The following is an 18,102-nucleotide window of genomic DNA, read 5'->3' on the forward strand; positions in this document are numbered from 1 at the left end:
TGCATTGGGGAGGCCACACCTGGAGTGTTGTGTTCAGTTCTGGGCCCCTCAGCTCAGGAAAGAGATTGAAGTGCTGGAGGGTCCAGAGAAGAGCAACAAGACTGGGGAAGGGACTGGAACACAAGCCCTATGGGGAGAGGCTGAGGGAGCTGGGCTTGTTTAGTCTGGAGAAGAGGAGGCTCAGAGCTGAGCTCAGCACTCTCTAGAACTACCTGAAGGGCAGTTCTAGCCAGGTGGGGATTGGGCTCTTCTCCCAGGCATCAGCAATAGGACAAGGGGCCATGGGCTTCAACTCTGCCAGGGGAAATTGAGGCTGGAGATGAGAAAGCAATTCTGTGCAGAGAGAGTGGTCAGGATTGGAATGGCTGCCCAGGGAGGTGCTGGACTCACCGGCCCTGGAGGTTTTGAAACTGAGATTGGCCATGGCACTTAGTGCCATGATCTAGTCAATGGGCTGCAGTTGGACCAAGGGTTGGACTCGATGATCTCTGAGGGCTTTTCCAACCCAGTCCCTTCTGTGATTAAAAATAAGTGAATAAAAATAAGTGAACAAGTGAATAAAGCGCTTAGCGTTGGCTCTGTTTGATACAGATATATTTGGTGTAGATGTCCGTTGCGTGCGGTGTTCGCAGATCTCTCGTGACGTCTCGAAACCCGTAACTTGGGATGACCATACCGTTTTCTCCTCTCCGTTAGGTTTTTTGTGGTTGAAGATCACATCTTGCATACGACGCAGGGCTTGGTAAATCGAGCCTATATCGATGAGCTGTGGGAGATGGCCTTATCAAAAACCATTGCAGCGCTAAGAACACATTCGGTAAGTCAAAACCCCGGGTCGCTCAACTGTTGCTTGAGTATGACTTGACATGCTGGAAATACCGGCTTTTACAGTAAATATTCTTAGTTTTTCCTCTTTTCCAATGATTCTGTTTGAAACAATAACACGAAGATCGACTGCTATTTCCCCACGAGCTTTCTGCAGCTTATTTTGCGTCTCGATTCACTGCATTCCCCTACACCAAACTCTCCATATTTTGGTGGACTGGAAAGAAGAAAAGAGTAGTTTAATATTTTTCTCCTTTACTTCTCTGATCGCTTTTGAAAAGCACCAGCAGAGGGAGTCGCTTTGTCCTGGAAAACTGGGGGAAAAAGTGGCTATTTGGTACACTGAATTATTACTGTGATATTCCCTTGAAGTTCATGGCAGTGAATGGGCCACTATCAAACTGCAAATCCTTTGTGTGTCAAAAGACACTAAATAGATTTCTTATTTTTTAAGACCAAAAGAAGTTTGGAAGAATTGGTTATGGCTTTGGTATTTCTCTGCTTGAGAAAAGAAAAAAAGAGCAAAAAATATACAAATTATTTCCAGTTTTGTATGACCTGATAGTGTGTTGTACTGGTTCAGCTCGGGCACTGGAGATTTCTGAAAACTATTGGTTGGTGGGATGAACAAATTGCATTTGGCCATAAAAGGAAAAGCATTAATGACTTTCCACAAGTCCGTTTTTGAATTGTTGGGCCATTTTCTCCAGGAAAAACTAAGTATGAAGTCACTGAAGTCCCAGTGGTGCCCCAGGCAGGAGGATCCTGCAGGGTCCTGTTGGTACAAACCTGCATCTGATGTCATGTAACGTGCACGTGGTGCCACGCCAGTGATAACGACGTCATTGGTCTTGGCTGAGAAAACCCTGAAACTTCTCCCTGGAGACACCACTTTGCTTCCTCCAGAGCACACGGAGTTTGACGCTGACCTGGCTTTGGCTTCGCGTGGTCGCCCACGAGCAGCGTTGAGCTGCTTGGCTGGACGTGGGCAGGTGGGGGTGATCCGGGTGATGGAGCTTGTTGGGATTAGTGCCGGATTTTGCACCTGGGACACGGCAACCATGGCTGTACACACTGACAGGCCCTTGTGGCCAGGAAGCCAATGGGACCTGGGGTGGGTTAGAAGGGGGTGGTCAGTAGGTCAGAGAGGTTCTCCTGCCCCTCTGCTCTGCCCTGGGGAGACCACACCTGGAATCTTGTGTCCAGTTGTGGCCCCTCAGTTCCAGCAGGACAGGGAACTGCTGGAGAGAGTCCAGCGCAGCCACCAAGATGCTGCAGGGAGTGGAGCATCTCCCGTGTGAGGAAAGGCTGAGGGAGCTGGGGCTCTGGAGCTGGACAAGAGGAGACTGAGGGGGGACTCATTCCTGGGGATCAATATGGAAAGGGGGAGTGTCAGGAGGATGGAGCCAGGCTCTTCTGGTGACAACCAGTGACAGGACAAGGGGTAATGGGTTCAAACTGGAACGCAGGAGGTTCCACTTGAATTTGAGAAGAAACTTGTTGGGGGTGAGGGTGGCAGAGCCTGGCCCAGGCTGCCCAGGGGGTTGTGGAGTCTCCTTCTCTGCAGACATTCCAACCCGCCTGGACACCTTCCTGTGTAACCTCAGCTGGGTGTTCCTGCTCCATGGGGGGATTGCACTGGATGAGCTTTCCAGGGCCCTTCAACCCCTGACACTCTGGGATTCTGTGATTCTCTGCCTGGGGATGAGATGCTGCAGAGCAGCTCCGTGCAGAGGGATCTGGGGATCTGGTCGATGACAAGTTGAACATGAGCCATCAGTGTCCCTGACACCAAGAGGGACCCGTGTCCTGGTGCTTCCAGCACCCTGGGGTGCATCAGGGATGGACTAGATGACCTTTAAAGGTCCATTCCAATCTAAACCGTTCTGTGATTCAACCCCAGCTGTTCTGTGATTGAACCCAAACCGATCTGTGGCTCCAAGCACAGCACGGCCAGCCGGGCAGGGAGGGGACTGTCCCGCTCTGCTCTGCGCTGATCCGACCTCACCTGGAGCACTCACTGTGTGCAGGGCTGGGGACACAGGAGAAAAGGAGATAAAGCTACTGGGGTGTCCAGAGGAGGCTGTGAAGTCGGTGAAGGTTTGGAGATGAAGCCGTGTGAGCAGCGGCTGCAGTCCCTGGGTTTGCTCAGCTGAGCAGAGCAGCCTGAGGGCAGAGCTCATGGGCTGCAGGTTCCTCAGCAGGAGCAGGAGGGGCAGGGTGAGCTCTGCTCTGGGACAGTGACAGAGCCCAGGGAACGGCAGCAGATGTGCCAGGGAGGGGCACTGGGACATGGGAAAAGGTTCTTCACCCAGAGGTGCTGGACACTGAACAGGCTCCCCAGGGAGGGGTCACGGCCCAACCTGACAGTGTTCAAGAAGAGACCGGACACCGTCCTCAGACACACGGGGTGACCTGTGGGGTGTCCTGTGCACGGACAGGAGCTAGACTCCATGATCCCTGTGGGTCCTTCCAACCCAGGACATTCTGTGATTCCATGACCAGAGCGGCTCCGGCTCTGTCCGGCTCAGCCGTTGTGTTGGCTGGAAAGCTGCCTCCTTCCACTTCACCTTCTGTGTTACCGAAGGGGATAGACACAGAGATGTACACCCCGCTAGGTTGTAAACACGTGTTTATTTTCTTTTTAAGTGGGTTTTTCTGTGAGGTGAAAGCTGTGAGTGTAAGCCAGGTGCAAACACCGTGTGTTTCAGTGTTACCAGCTTTGTTGCCACGAGAAGTTGTTTGATGCGATGCCAAACTGAGTGCGTGAACTGGCTGCCAGGACAGCTTATTTACTTCTTATTTTTTCACTAATCATGGAATGTTACATGATTTCTCAACACCATTCCTGTGCTCATCACTCATCTCCGTGCACTGCTCAGCCTACAGCTCCCATATGGACCAGCCCATCCATCCCATATGGCCCTTGAGACTTGATGTGGGGCTCTCACGTTGGAGAGCCTGCTTCAGTTCTTCCAGTCCGGCCAGACTTACCCCTGGATTTTCCTCCTTGCTGCAGACAGGGACATCTTTTATCACTTCTGATAGCTTTAGGGCATTATCTTTCTTTCTGCCTTTCTTTTTTGGACAGTGAAATGGAAAATGTGTCTCTTCCAGTCTTTCACGTTGATTAATGGAGTCGTTCCTCCTTGAGTTTCCAGTGAGCTTTAAATCTGTTTCTCTTTCCAGCTTATGATCACTGATTCTATATTTGGTAAAACTCTGTCTGAAACGTTACATATTTTAGCATGGAGAGGTTGGCCGCTGTGTCCAGAGCAGCCCGTGCGTGACGTGGGGTGGCTCTGGGGGGACAATCAGCGCTGTTGCTGCCCTGAGTCACATCTTGAGGGTTCAGGCAGCGTCCTGACCCGCAATAAATACTCGTGTTGTAGCTCTGACCATTAATATTACTGACATACAGGCGTGTGGTGGTGTTCTCTCAACCTGAGCCACTTAGCAATGCAGCCTTTGCTCGGGGATGCCGCGACGCTTCGTTACCGTCAGACACAACGCACTAAATATTGACCGAGAGGCGCTGCTGTCGTCCCGCTGTGGGCGACGCTGATTTGCTTCGTCTCCCCTCGCTTCCCCAGCAGCTCCTGGCTAATCTTAGAGACACTTCATGTATCTCTAGAGCGACCGAAATCCATATTCATCCTGGAGAGCCTCAAGAGCAACGCGCTACGAGGAGAGATACCCTTATCAGCGTGCCCTCCCTTGCCCTGCACAACATTAGGGCATGGGCTGGAGGATAAAAGCTGCTGATCATAAGACTGTATGGCGTGCCTTTGTATTTATTATCACTCAAGCGATAAGGCAGGAGGGCAATGTTTTTCCCGCGTGCTGCAGTTACAACCATGGTTTAATTTCCCCTCTTCTTTGCAGTCCTACTGCTCGGACCCGAGCCTGGTGTTAGACTTGAAGAACCTCATCGTCCTCTTCGCAGATACGCTCCAGGTGGGTGACTGCAGCTCCCTACCTTGCTCGCAGGTGGGGTCCGTCAGCAGAGCTAAACGGCAGCCCGGCTCCCATTGGCATGTTGTGCTGCATTAGCTGCGAAACACTTATTGATTCTGCACATGGGCTGGCCAGCCTGTGGGCAAGGACCAAGCCTTGGCCGCCTTGCCAAGCCCTTGTGTGTCCTGCCGGCATCTAGGCCAGGCTTAATAGCTACCAGGGAACTGCTGGAGAGGGTCCAGCGTAGGGCAACAAAGATGATTAAGGGAGTGGAGCATCTCCCTTATGAAGAAAGGCTGAGGGGGCTGGGGCTCTTTAGTTTGGAGAAGAGGAGACTGAGGGGTGACCTTATTAATGTTTATAAATATCTAAAGGGTGAGTGCCATGAGGATGGAGCCAGGCTCTTCTCGGTGGCAAACAACGATAGGACAAGGGGTAATGGGATCAAGCTGGAACACAAGAGGTTCCACTTAAATTTGAGAAAAAACTTCTTCTCAGTAAGGGTGTCAGAGCCTGGCCCAGGCTGCCCAGGGGGGTTGTGGAGTCTCCTTCTCTGCAGACATTCCAGCCCGCCTGGACATGTTCCTGTGCGACCTCACCCAGGCGTTCCTGCTCCAGCAGGGGGATTGGACTGGATGAGCTTTTGAGGTCCCTTCCAATCCCAAACATACTGTGATACTGTGATACCACCTCAGTTAATCTCCGCCTGAGTCCTTCCACCAGTGCCATACACCTCTGCGGTGCCAGCATGGAAGAATTTACCTAAATTCTCCCTATTAAATAGATGAAATAATTGTCAGCTACCTGCTGGTGATGTTTTCTTCTCTTAGTTGTGCTCTCCCCCCACCTCACTGCAGGGATACGGCTTCCCGGTGAACCAGCTCTTCGACATGCTCCTGGAGATCCAAGACCAGTACAGCGAAACCCTGCTCAAAAAATGGGCGGGAGTCTTCAGGTGAGCAGCTCTTTATGCAAACTCATGAGATGGACCTTACAGAGTCGTTTTATCCCATAAATAAAATCTTGTGAGAGATTAGTAGCGAGTTCATGTTTAAATTTTGAGCAACAGTAAGATCCGGCCCGGGCTGTCCTTGGACCAGGCTGAACCTGAATACAGTTACGAGGATCCAGTTGAGGTGAGTTCTGTGCAATAAATCAGTGCGGATCAGAGGTTTTATATCACAGATGGATAAGGTTATGGTTTCACGCTGACACTTGATGCGCCTACTTCCTAAGAGCTTCCTGACCGAGCAGTGAATCTGCGAAACGGTTGTCACCAAGCTGCCTTTCTAACTTTTCTTCTCTTTTCTTAGAAATATACTTGATTCGGATAACTACAGTCCCATCCCAGTCACAAATGAAGAGGTTTATAAGAAAATAGTTGGACAGTTCCCATTCCAGGATGCAGAACTCGAGAAGGTAATTTTGAGATGGGGACGAAAACCCTGCGCTCTTATTAGTGGCATTGGGACTGCGAATGAAAGGGTCCAAAAATACAATCATAATAATATTAATAATAAAAGCCAAAGAAACCTCCCCAAAACAAATAAGCAACAAAAAAAAAACAAAACAAGGGAAGAGAACAAATACACTTTGCACGTGTTACGTTTCCCCTGGTGTGGATGAGGAAAATGCGTATAGCAATAGCTCACCCGTTCTGTTTTCAGATCACGGCGTGCATTGCAGCTGAACAGTGCTTGCGGTAGACAAGAGATTAAAAATATCTGCTGCCATTGGTGTTCTATTCCCATGTTACGATCTTTATTTGTTTTAATCTCAGATTTAAAAGCAAAAAACCCACGAAAGCGATATATCTTGGCTTTTGTGGAAGTGTGTGCTTGCAAAACCTGAGTGCAGCCAAACTTCCCCCCAGCCAGTGTCCCTTGAAAGGCTCCTTGGCCTTGTGCTCCACATCTGGCAGCCAGCGAGCTCCAAGCCTGGTGAACGTAATTAAAACTGGGAGGGTTTTCCATCCAAGGCAAGTGTTTAGATTTCAGAAAGTCCGCGTCCTTCCCCAAAACTACATCCTGGGGTCCAGCTTCTTGCTGTTACACTCCGCACCGGCCCAGCCATGTGTGTGCTACGGGTAAAAAGCTACTTGGAGCACTTTTGGTCGAGAACATCTGTTTCCTCTTGGCTTTTGGTGTTGTGAGCAAGTGCTCACCTTGGGCAGCAACTGCGGGAGGCGACTGAGCAAAACACCTTGTGCATGGTGGGAGATTAAAGTCGACAAGTTCTCCAATGGGTTTTTTCCTTGTTTTTCTATGAGTTAGGGAATTGGGAAGGGGAAGGAGGGTCGCGTTGTGCTGCCCGCACCCTCCCAGCTGCGAGTTCCCTTCCAGCCCCTTTCAGCCTCCAAATCCCTTATGCACCCGTGTGCCATTTGTAAGTGATTATCTGGTCTTTCACTTGGCTGAAGTGTTTATATAATATACAATAAATGCTGGCGTGTTGTTGCCTTGCTGGACTTAGCTAAATACTAGAATTAATCTGACTGCTTGGAACACGTTGCTGGAAAGCGGTCGTCACTCCTGTGAAATATCTGCTTTTCGACTTGAGTTCTCTCCTGTCTTTTGCAGCAACCGTTTCCAAAGAAGTTCCCTTTTTCTGAGTTTGTGCCTAAAGTTTACAATCAGATTAAGGAATTCATCTACGCCTGCCTGAAGTTTTCGGAAGACCTTCATCTGAGGTAGGGCGTGAACGTGGTGTGGAGGTTTTGTCTGCAAGATCTCAATGGGATTAAGATATAAACTCTCTTCCTCAACCCTTCATGCTGCTCAACCGCTTGGGCATTCCCTGCCCAGGCTGGAGGTGGCTCCTTGGAGTGGTGGCGTCCTTTGTGTACTCACCAAGTCCTCAGAGCTTGCTGCCTCATCTAGGGAAAGATGGCCCAGAACCCTGCGAGATGGATAAAAAGTGAGGGGGCTGTTTCCTCCAAGACGTTTCTGAGCCATTTGTACTAAATAGATGAATCTGGTTGTCTCAAGAAAGACAGCGGCGTCCGCTTGGCATCGAGTAGAACATCTACAGGCTCCACGTGGCCTCCCAGCGCTGTCCCTCAAGGGTCACGTTGGCATGAAAACTCTTGGAAGTGTTGATTCGCCCCGCGCGTTAATGAGTTTCGGCTGCTGGTTTAGGTGTTTTTGTTTTTCTTCCTTCCCTTTGGGAGTTTCAATACAAATAATCTGATTTTTTTTTCTTAAAAGCCTCCAAAATATTCCATGTGTTCACCCTCCCTTCTCCATCTCAAGGTGCCTTGGGGCGTGTTTTCCACATGTGTGTGAGATGGGAAGACAACTGGATTAGCCAGAAACGGCAAGTTGGTGCTTTCTTTTTGCACCCAGTAATGTGGAAGTATATAAATGAATAACAAGCTTTTTACTGGAAGGAGGATCCTTCTTCCCCTCTCTTTGCAGCGCCATGCTAGTGAGAGGTTGGACTGTGTTGGACTTCACGTCCTGGCCCTGGACATTGCCCCGGTGCTGCTGGAAAGCTGGCACAGTATTTTTGGGACCCACCAGATGTTTCAGTGCCTGCGAAAAGCTCTCTAGGATTTTAATTCTCTTCCTTTGTGTGCAGGATAGTGATTTGGGGAGAGACTTTCCTCTCCATCGTCTGCCAGAGGACGTGGCAGCTCGTTGGGTGATGTGGCAGCTCGTTGGGTGATGTGGCAGCTTGTTGGGTGATGTGGCAGCTCGTTGGGTGATGTGGCAGCGCAGGACGTTTCTCACCCCGCGTTTAATCTCGACCTTTCACCGGTGGCAGGTTGTTCTCTCTGGTGGCTCCCGGAGCTCTTAACCCGGGGGTCACCATGAAGCGTCTCGGTTTCCAAAGCCGCCAGAACGGGCCCGTTTCACACGGATGCTGGTTTCACCGGACCCCACCGCTGGCACTTCCCTTGCGAGTTTTGTGCTCTTCACCATTATGGAGATGATTGGGTTTGTCAGAGACGGGAAGAAAAGTGTCCCCTTGGGTCCCTCCTCAGGGGTCCCCTCGGACACGTTATTAACATTCCTTTCGACATTGCATTTCCCAGCCCTTTTCAAGCAGCGCTTTTGGGTTGGGGGAAGGGAGCCGAGCTCTTGGCTTTTCGAGCCAAACATTTGGAATATTTCTCTGAAAACCCCTGTTGACACTTTCTTCATTTCACCCTGACAGCTTGAATTAGGTTTTATTAGGAAGCTCGGCTACAAAGCCGGCAGCAAGTTTTCTTTCTCTCCTCTCTTTCTTTCTCTCCTTGGGTTGTCATTTCCCGCGCACCCCGGAGTGATTGGGGTCAGCCCGTCAGTCACCGGGGGCCTGAAGGTCACGACTAGTGCCATGGGATACGGCCATCAGCTGTCATTAACCCACACGGCTCGCTGCAACGCGCCGCGCTCCTTCCTCAAGGAGCCTATGGCACAAAATGCAGCCTGTAGTTCAGTTTTAGCTCATTAATTTTTTAAACCAGCCACCAGTATTAGTTGGACATGAGCGTTCTTCTTTATATCGATACGCTTGTCAAGTAGCCGAAGAAAATTCGGAGCTCAGCGTGCATTTATAGGGCTCGCATTTTTTTTTTAGTTTGGCTCTATTAATTTAATTAGTAGAAAGAAATCCTCCTCTGTATTGTCAGCAGCTCTGCTGTTGTTAAAAAGCGTGTATTTGAGTTCATTGAAGAGATGTCATGGAAAGTCTCTGCTTGCTGGAAGACTGCAGCCGCTTCCAGGGGAATTTCCCATTTGAGGGATAGGGAATGTCGTTGGAAACCAGCGGGTGGAAGGATGGGGTGTCAGCCCTAATCTACCAGGACTTTGTTTGGTTTGGGGTGTTTTTCAAACAAAGCAGCAATCCTGAAAGAACTTGGGATCCGATTTTTCAAGTGCTGAAAATAATGTCAGTACGTAAAGTTATTGAAAATATAATAAAATAAAAATAGAGGCTTGAATAACTAAATCAGCGAGGACCTTTGGAAATCAGCTGGAGGAGAGAGGAGGTAAATGTGGGTTCTGTGATAGCTCCGGCTGCTGCTCCTGTGTCACTAGTGCTCTGTGGTTGTAGACACAGTGTGTAGGGTGAGTAACAGCTCCACCGCTACCAATTTCTACCAGTTGGAGGCTGACAGATCAAATTGCCGTCAGACGTAGGTAGCGAGCGGCCCACATGGACAATCGTTCATCCAGGGGTTTTGTTTTCTTTGTGTGCGTTGAGAATGGAGATCTGACCTGTCTGTTGAACTGAGACCCAACGTCTACTGCACAGTCAAGAGTTGGCGTCGCACAACTGACTGGTGCCGTGATTTGGGGGTCACGGTCCAATACTTCATCTTTTTTGGTTTTCCCAAGGAATGCTTCCATTTCTTTTTCCTTGGACCTCATGGGAGATGTCACAGATCCTTCTGCTCGGGTTGAACCCAACCACAGGGGTTGCCAGGTGGCTGGACCCACCATGCAACTAAAGTTACAACCTGATTTTCTACCTTATGCCGCCAACAAACAACGTGGGGGTAGGAAACCTTTGGAAATGGTGCTTGTATGCAACGAAAGCTCACTTAGAAGTGCTTTGAAGAAGTAAAAGCCGCATGGAAGTGCTAAACAGGATTATGAAGCCCTGGAGGCTCCCACGGTTGAGGTGTTCCCGCAGCCGAGGGGAGCGATTCAAGCAAACCCTGGATTTGCAAGGCGGTTGGTGATAAGGCCACCTCGTGCCATCGGCACTGGCCACAGATATCAACAGGTTGATGTTTGAACTAAAACACCCGAGCTTTGCCAGCCCGGCCTGTTTGATTGCCGTGTTGGTTCAGCGAGAAAAGCCGACATCACGTCCAAACCCCCGTGGTGGTTTTTCACCTGCGCTTTCTTTCTCGGTTCCAGCAGATGCTGGAAGCTCCAGCCACCAGCTCCGCTTCCAACCTCAACCGTTCTGTGCCTCCAGCATCCTTTGGGATGGGCGTTTTGGATTTCCCATGGAAAATCCCCAGAGCAGCACAGTGCTTGTACAAAGAGGCAGCTTTGTGTAGCGTTTGCTCCCTACACGTGGGTCCAACCCTTTCTGCTCCCCAGCCCCTCGCCCGCTTCCCACGCTGCTCCGGCAGCTGCCCCCAGTGTTACGGGGTCCCTTTGTACCCCCCTTCGCTTTAAATCTCCTTTGTACCATCTGTAGATGAGCACAGGGTTAGATTTCATTGTACTTGCTGTATTTACCCGTGCCATTGTACGGTGGAGGGGACTGTGGACAGTTCTTCCTGGGGGATGGTGAAGGACCTGGGGGCTTCATGGTAGGTTTTGGTTATCTGTAATACTTATCTATATACTATATACTCTATCTATATACTGTATATCTGTATCTATATACTTATCTATAAGTAAAACCTTATTTGAGAGCCCTACCCATAGTATAAAGACCAGGAAAATTCATCAGCTGGTTTCTTCATCCTCTATTCCAACACTTTAAAATCCCAAATGCATCACCTCGGACCTCACATCGAAACCCTGCGAGGAGGTTCCAAGGGGTCCGTCTGGGATGTGACCCCGATTGTCTCTTCCCCGCTAAGCAGGAGGAAAATAAACTCACAGGGATGATCTAGAAGAGACCCAGACTAAGACTTGGGCTGATACCACTGAACTGACGTTCCCAGGAGCTGGTTCGTGCCGAGCTGCCGGCCCTTGTGTCCAGCTGGGAAGGACACAGTGGTCAACCCGTGGCAGGCGTCTGGCTTGGGAAAGCAGATTTCCAAACATCGGGGGAAAGACAATACTCGAGAAACGTGTTGGGGAGCGCGGCGTGGGAGCTGTGCAGCTGGGCTTTGCCTTGGGAAAGCTGCAGCGAGACACGGCTTTGTCGGGCTGGCGGAAATACGAGCAGGACTTTGCTCGGAGATGGGAGCGGGGAGCCGTATTTGCTGCTTCTCCCGGGAATTCGGGGGCTCTTGGTGCGATTCTCATGCGGCAGCACAAGGAAGGGCCTGAGTAGCTTCGAAAATGGAGCTGACGGAAGGATGCGGGGTGCTTGGGGGATGCGCAGGGTCAGGGGATGCTGCTGTGACCCACAGAGGAGGCTCAGTCTTGCATTCCTGAGCTTTGGGTGCTGCTGATGATGCTGAGGAACCTGGAGCATCTTTCTGATGAGGAAAGGCTGAGAGAGCTGGGGCTGTTCAGCTGCAGAAGAGAAGCTGAGAGGGATCTGATCAATGCTGATCAATATGTCAGGGTGGGTGTCAAGAGGATGGACCAGACTCTGTTCAGTGGTGCCCAGTGACAGGATGAGGGGCAACAGGCACAGACTGAAACACAGGAGGTTCCATCTGAATATGAGGAGAAACTTCTTTGCTTTGAGGTGGCAGAGCCTGGCCCAGGCTGCCCAGAGAGGTTGTGGAGTCTCCTTCTCTGAGACATTCAAACCTGCCTGGACACGACCCTGTGTGATCTGCTCTGGTGACCCTGCGTGAGCAGGTGGGTTGGACTGGATGATCTCCAGAGGTCCCTTCAACCCCAGCCAGGCTGGGATTGTGTGATGGACCAGAGCTTGGCTCAGTGCATCTGCTCCCAACTTAACTAGGCACAGAAATTTGGGAGGCACCAGTGTGGCGGGATAACTACAAGGTTGACTTTTGTTTCTCGTGTCCGTCCCTGCTTTGTAATCTGGCCCATTCGTCAGGTAAAACAGGAGAAGGAGCAAAAGGTCACACGCTTGATTTACCGGGAGCCTTAAAGTTGTTAACGCCTCTCAGCCCTCCAGTTGGAAATTGTCTTTGCCCTCAGCTGCCTGTCCCTGCGCCGCCAGAGATAAAGCCCCATGGTGTCAGGGCTGATGTGGGGCCAACCACAGATCAAAGGAGCCTGTGCTGGGTTTCCAAAAACCTCCTTCAGGACGGGGCGGCTGCACCTTGGAGGGACAGCAGAGCGCATGAGCATGTTGCAGGAGCTTCCAGGCTGATGTATTTAGAATGAAAACCATGAGAAGGTTGGGGGGGTATTTTAAGGGTTTGATTTGTTTATTTTTCCCCCATTACAGGTCTCGGATCCCTTTTCTCTTGTGTACTGAATGCGCGAAGCTCAGGTGTTGTGTGCAGGGTGCTGGCTTGGCTGGGGGTTAGTGCTGATGCTGGGGTTGTTCTAACCCATCCTAGACCAGCCCATCTAGGAGAATCACAGAATCACAGAAGGGACTGGGTTGGAAAAGACCTCAGAGATCATCCAGTCCAACCATTGGTCCAACTCCAGCCCATTGACTAGATCATGGCACTAAGTGCCATGGCCAATCTCAGTTTACAAACCCCCAGGGCCGGTGAGTCCAGCACCTCCCTGGGCAGCCATTCCAATGCCTGACCACTCTCTCTGCACAGAATTGCTTTCTCATCTCCAGCCTCAATTTCCCCTGGCAGAGTTGAAGCCCATGGCCCCTTGTCCTATTGCTGATGCCTGGGAGAAGAGCCCAATCCCCACCTGGCCAGAACTGCCCTTCAGGTAGTTCTAGAGAGTGCTGAGCTCAGCTCTGAGCCTCCTCTTCTCCAGACTAAACAAGCCCAGCTCCCTCAGCCTCTCCCCATAGGGCTTGTGTTCCAGTCCCTTCCCCAGTCTTGTTGCTCTTCTCTGGACCCGCTCCAGCACTTCAATCTCTTTCCTGAGCTGAGGGGCAAGAAGCTGAAGAAGCTCAGGGATGTAGATTAGCACCTGTTAGGCCCCTTCTATATAGACACAGGCACAAAAAGTCCTAAATGGTTGATATTTTGCTATACATTAGCATGTTAGCGCCTGTAAGCCGTGCAGGGATGATCACGTGTAAGGCAGGAGGAGGTTGGGGAGGAGAGCAGGTGATGATTCTTTCCGCCGAGCGTTTTGCCAAATCTCTCTTTACAATTCTCCTTTTCAGCTCCACCGAAGTCGATGATATGATCAGAAAATCTACCAACCTGCTGCTGACCCGAACGCTGAGCAACTGTTTACAGAACGTCATCAAGAGGAAGAACGTCGGGCTGACCGAGGTGGGACGCGGCTCTGGGACAGGGCCACAGCAGGGGTTTGTTTGGTCCCTTGAGATTCCTTACAGCACCTTCAGAGATGCTGCTTTGGAGCATTAGTATAACATATTTGGTTGGAAACCAAAAATGGAACCGTGTGGTATTGCTGTGTGAAGCAAGAACCACTTTACCTTGTGGGAAGGAGGGAGTTTTGCTGCTGCTATTCATCTTACCCCTCTTTTGAATGTGTGGAGCACTATCTATCTGAATTGAAGTAAGAAAGGTTGAAGGAGCACTGGAGCAGAGCCAGCTGGGGGCGAGGAGAGGATGGGGACTTGTCCCCAGCTATTAGGTGACCCTTGAAGTGGTTTCAGCACTTTGCTGCACTGCAAACTCTAATTTGTATTTTCGCAACCGATCCTTTTTTGTGCCCAGATTTCTGAGCTGTTTAGCGCAGTTTGGGTCCCTTAGTGAGACTTGTGTGTGCTGTTATTAAATGAGGAGACACTAATACAGCTGTGACTGTTTAATTAATTGTACTGCAGAAATGTGTCCTGTTCTCTGGACGCTGTAAATACGCCATGGAGGTGTGTTTGGGGGAGTTTAGTGCATTTACAGCAGTTTATATTTACACGTGGTGCTTCCTCAACCCTTTATCTCCCAGTCTGGAATCTCTCCGCTCCCTGGGGGCAAATTCCGCTTCCCTCCTGCTCCTCCCAGGGCTCCCTTCACAAAGAATGCAACACTATCCCTGCACTATCCATCCCCCAAAGGAGCTTTTTATTTGCTGCTGTTACAGTCATTCCCACAGTGACTGAGTGTAGGAAGGGCAAACCCATTGCAACAGTTTTGCCCGGTTTAGAGGGTGTAGATGTTGCTCAGCATCTTCCTCGTTGAGTGGAGGTGATGCTTTTCTTTGCAGCTGAAGAGGATTTTTGCGAGGAAAGCCTACGCAGCACAAATTGTATTTAAAATAAAGGCGTAGTACGTCCAGAGACTGGCGTTCAGCACTGAAACTCTTGTATTTTCACCCTCTTGTTCCTCACCACTGACCCAAGTACAACGAGCTCTCTCCTGATGTTCTCTCTACCATCATTTTTCCCTCATTTGGTTGAAGAGAAACTACTCTTAGCATCTTTGTCCCTTCCTGCCTCTTTTCCTTGTGTAACCGTTGTCCTGTTTGTCCAAATCATCATTTTTCCACTGAGTTGCTCAAATCCTTCCTGCTTTAGAGAAGACGTTGATGTGGAGCACAGGAGTTGAAGGGCGCGTTGAAGAGTCCCAGATCATACACAAGCACAGTCCTGGTGTCAAAAGTGATTGCAAAAGATACTTAAACACCCTGCGCTAAGTACGTTGCATAACTGTCACTTCCCAGATTTAATTGTTGCACAAAGCAACACCATCCACTTCTGGGCTCTCCAGTGTCATCCTCCAAGCAGTGGACAAGGTAATACAAGGCCATGTACCAGCCTTCCTGGTCTGTTGTCCTCTTTATTTTATTTTTCATTGCTGTTTCTTGGGGCTGCATCCTAGCAGTGGCTGCTGACATTTGTTAGCAAGTCTGCTCCAAATAATCCTGGTGTTTTGAACAACCCTGACCATCCCTCAGCAAAAGAAAGGGGAAAGATGCAACTATTCTTTTCACTTGAATACCTCAACAAGGGGGTCTTACCCCAACGAGAAGGTCTTACCCCAACGAGAGGGTCTTACCCCAATGATGGGGTCTTACCCCAATGAGAAGGCCTTAGCCCAATGATGGGGTCTTACCCCAATAAGAAGGTCTTAGCCCAATGAGAAGGCCTTAGCCCAGTGATGGGGTCTTACCCCAACGAGAAGGTCTTACCCCAACGATGGGGTCTTATCCCAACGAGAAGGTCTTAGCCCAACGAGCGGGCCTTACCCAACGAGAAGGTCTTACCCCAATGAGAAGGTCTTAGCCCAACGAGTGGGCCTTACCCCAATGAGAAGGCCTTACCCCAATGAGAAGGCCTTACCCCAATGAGAAGGCCTTACCCTTCCAAATTCAAGACAAGGTCAGAACTTGAAAGAGCCAGAGAGGGAGCAGGAAATCTCGTAACAAGTGGTGGAAAAGAACCAAAGCAATCAGGGCCTTCACGTTTGACAGCTGATCTGGAGAATAAGTTGTGATGATTAGAGGTTTAGAAGGAATTTCACACAGATGGACATATCTAGTATTTCATTAACTTGAAACTATAGGAAAATATATCGCAATTGTTACGTCAGGGCTATCTGATGCCGGGAAATGCCAATGAGCGCTTGTTTGGAGGCAAAAATGGAGAACAAAATTAATCCAAGGAGTTCAGGAATGAGAAGCCCTCCTGGTTCTTTGTGTAATACATCCCATGGGCCAAGTACAAAACAAGAGTAGTTCAAATAGATCATAATTTGGTTTCTTAAAAATGAAAACTTGACTGAAATCGAAGAAGCGTTGGCTGGAAGGGACCTCTGGAGGTACCTGGTCCCACCTCCCCCTGGAGTTGGGATCATTGCCCACTTGGGTCGTGTCAACCGTGGCTTTCTCTCCCTCGCTTTGACTTTCTCCAAACCAGAGGTCCCACAGCTTCTCTGGGCGCCCTGTTCCAGTTCTGTGCTACCTAATGACGCTTTTCCTTCCCAATATCCACCCTGAACCTCCCAAATGTCAACCGTTGCCCTTTCTCGTGTCATCTGGCACTAGCGAGAGTTGGGCGCTGTGATCTTCGTGGCGTTACTTCAAGATTTCTGTGCCTGCAACACTTGAATCACTGATTAATCCTTTCTATTCAGACGATTTGTGTTTCAAAATCATTTCTTTAAGAGGAGGTGACTGGGAGCTGCCACACCATAACCCAGCAATTAAATTATATCAGTCTGCAGCGTTATATTAACAATATTTTGTGTCTGGAAGAGAACTGCTTTGGCATAATATCTGACATTAGTTGGGAAGGTTTTGTTATAGATTATGTTGCACCTTGAAAATATTCACAGCAGTCTGCTCAGAAAATAAAGCAACTTAGGGAATGAATGATGCTTCAAGTCAGTGATCCTGACGTGGGAGCCCGGATCGTTTTGCTCTGGATTGTAAATGCTTGTGTTGCTTGACTTCAGCAAAAGGTTTTACTCTGTCGTTGCCTTCAGCATCTCGATATAGTGCCATGGGAAGGCAGCTGAGAAGACAGCGTTAAAATTGCAGATAACAGGGGTATGATAACCAAAGAGATAGCAGGTGAGCTCTGCTGCTCGCCCACACCACCCTCAGCAACGCAGAACCTCGCGGTTTCTTTGTTACATGCCTTCGTATGATCTTGTTTGGTGTCACTCAAATATGGGTTATTTAGGGTTCATTAGCAGACAGAATACTTGGGATTTGACGTGGCATTTTTATTTGGTGAGCCTGTTGTATCTGAACGGCGCTGAAACAAGCCCTGACTGACAGCTGAATGTAGGAAAGTCATTACAAAAATAACCTTCTGTGGTATTAGTGGCTGTCATGGGAAATGCTTTTCCCCCAAAATTATCTTTTATTTGAGTTTCTGATCGTGTTAAAGGAGAAAAGCCTTTGAGCTTGTAGCAGAGCTTAGTGTGTTTGTACAGCGTCAGCTTTTTCATGCCACAAGTGCTTAAAAATTGGCATCTCTGAAGCATGATGGTTGAATGTCTTCTTTACCTTTGCAGCTTGTACAGATTATTATAAACACCACCCACTTGGAGAAATCCTGCAAGTTCCTGGAGGAGTTCATAACCAACATCACTAATGTACTTCCAGAAACCGTCCACACTACCAAACTCTACGGGACCACCACCTTCAAGGTGAGACGGCTGGTAGATCCACCTCGGGGAGCTGCTGTTGGTATTTGGCTGGAGAGTTTCTGCTCCCAAAGCGCACGTGGTTGTGTCTGTAGGGAGCTGAGCTGAGCTGGAAGGGAATTTGGTCATATCCTGGGAGGCTTACGCCATCAGACCAGCTTTTGGGCTTTAATTCTGTTGAGGTCATGAGCCTGTGTAGCCCTAATTTACAGGCTGTGACTGCAGCACTTAGTATCTAAAGGTTTAAACAAAAACTTGAACCAAAAACCATGTCTGGCCACGACCGCAAGCTCTCCTCTTTCACCCAAGAGGCAAATAGATTTTCAGAACTTGTATTTCTGTATCTTTCCACTCCTTTTGATGTTATCCCCTAAAAATCAGGGCCGGCGGAACCTGCTAGACTTCCCAGTCTTTAAATCTTTAAATTATAAACAACGGTGTCCACCCAGATACTTTATATGAAATCTTAAGGCCATAAATGGGTCACGTGTGAGGTGTCTGAATTGTGGCCCATGGCTGGAGAGCAGGAGATGGGAACAGCGCCGAGGACCCGAGCGACAGTGGGGAATTGG

The 18,102-nt window shown here is 49.5% G+C and overlaps 1 protein-coding gene across 5 annotated transcripts in view; it reads left to right on the forward strand.

The window, feature by feature from the left end:
* The window catches only part of EXOC6B (exocyst complex component 6B), a 311,842-nt gene that overhangs the window by 183,932 nt on the left and 109,808 nt on the right, over nucleotides 1-18,102 (forward strand). For all 5 annotated transcript variants that reach the window (XM_082051898.1, XM_082051899.1, XM_082051901.1 and 2 more), the window contains 7 exons: nucleotides 697-817; nucleotides 4,711-4,782; nucleotides 5,640-5,737; nucleotides 6,096-6,201; nucleotides 7,362-7,471; nucleotides 13,633-13,744; nucleotides 17,399-17,533. In XM_082051898.1, coding sequence (XP_081908024.1) covers nucleotides 697-817; nucleotides 4,711-4,782; nucleotides 5,640-5,737; nucleotides 6,096-6,201; nucleotides 7,362-7,471; nucleotides 13,633-13,744; nucleotides 17,399-17,533 — 754 coding nt within the window. The remainder of the gene's footprint in view (nucleotides 1-696; nucleotides 818-4,710; nucleotides 4,783-5,639; nucleotides 5,738-6,095; nucleotides 6,202-7,361; nucleotides 7,472-13,632; nucleotides 13,745-17,398; nucleotides 17,534-18,102) is intronic.

This window comes from Streptopelia decaocto (genome assembly GCF_964273445.1).
Source record: "Streptopelia decaocto genome assembly, chromosome: 4".
NCBI classification, from domain to species: Eukaryota; Metazoa; Chordata; class Aves; order Columbiformes; family Columbidae; genus Streptopelia; species Streptopelia decaocto.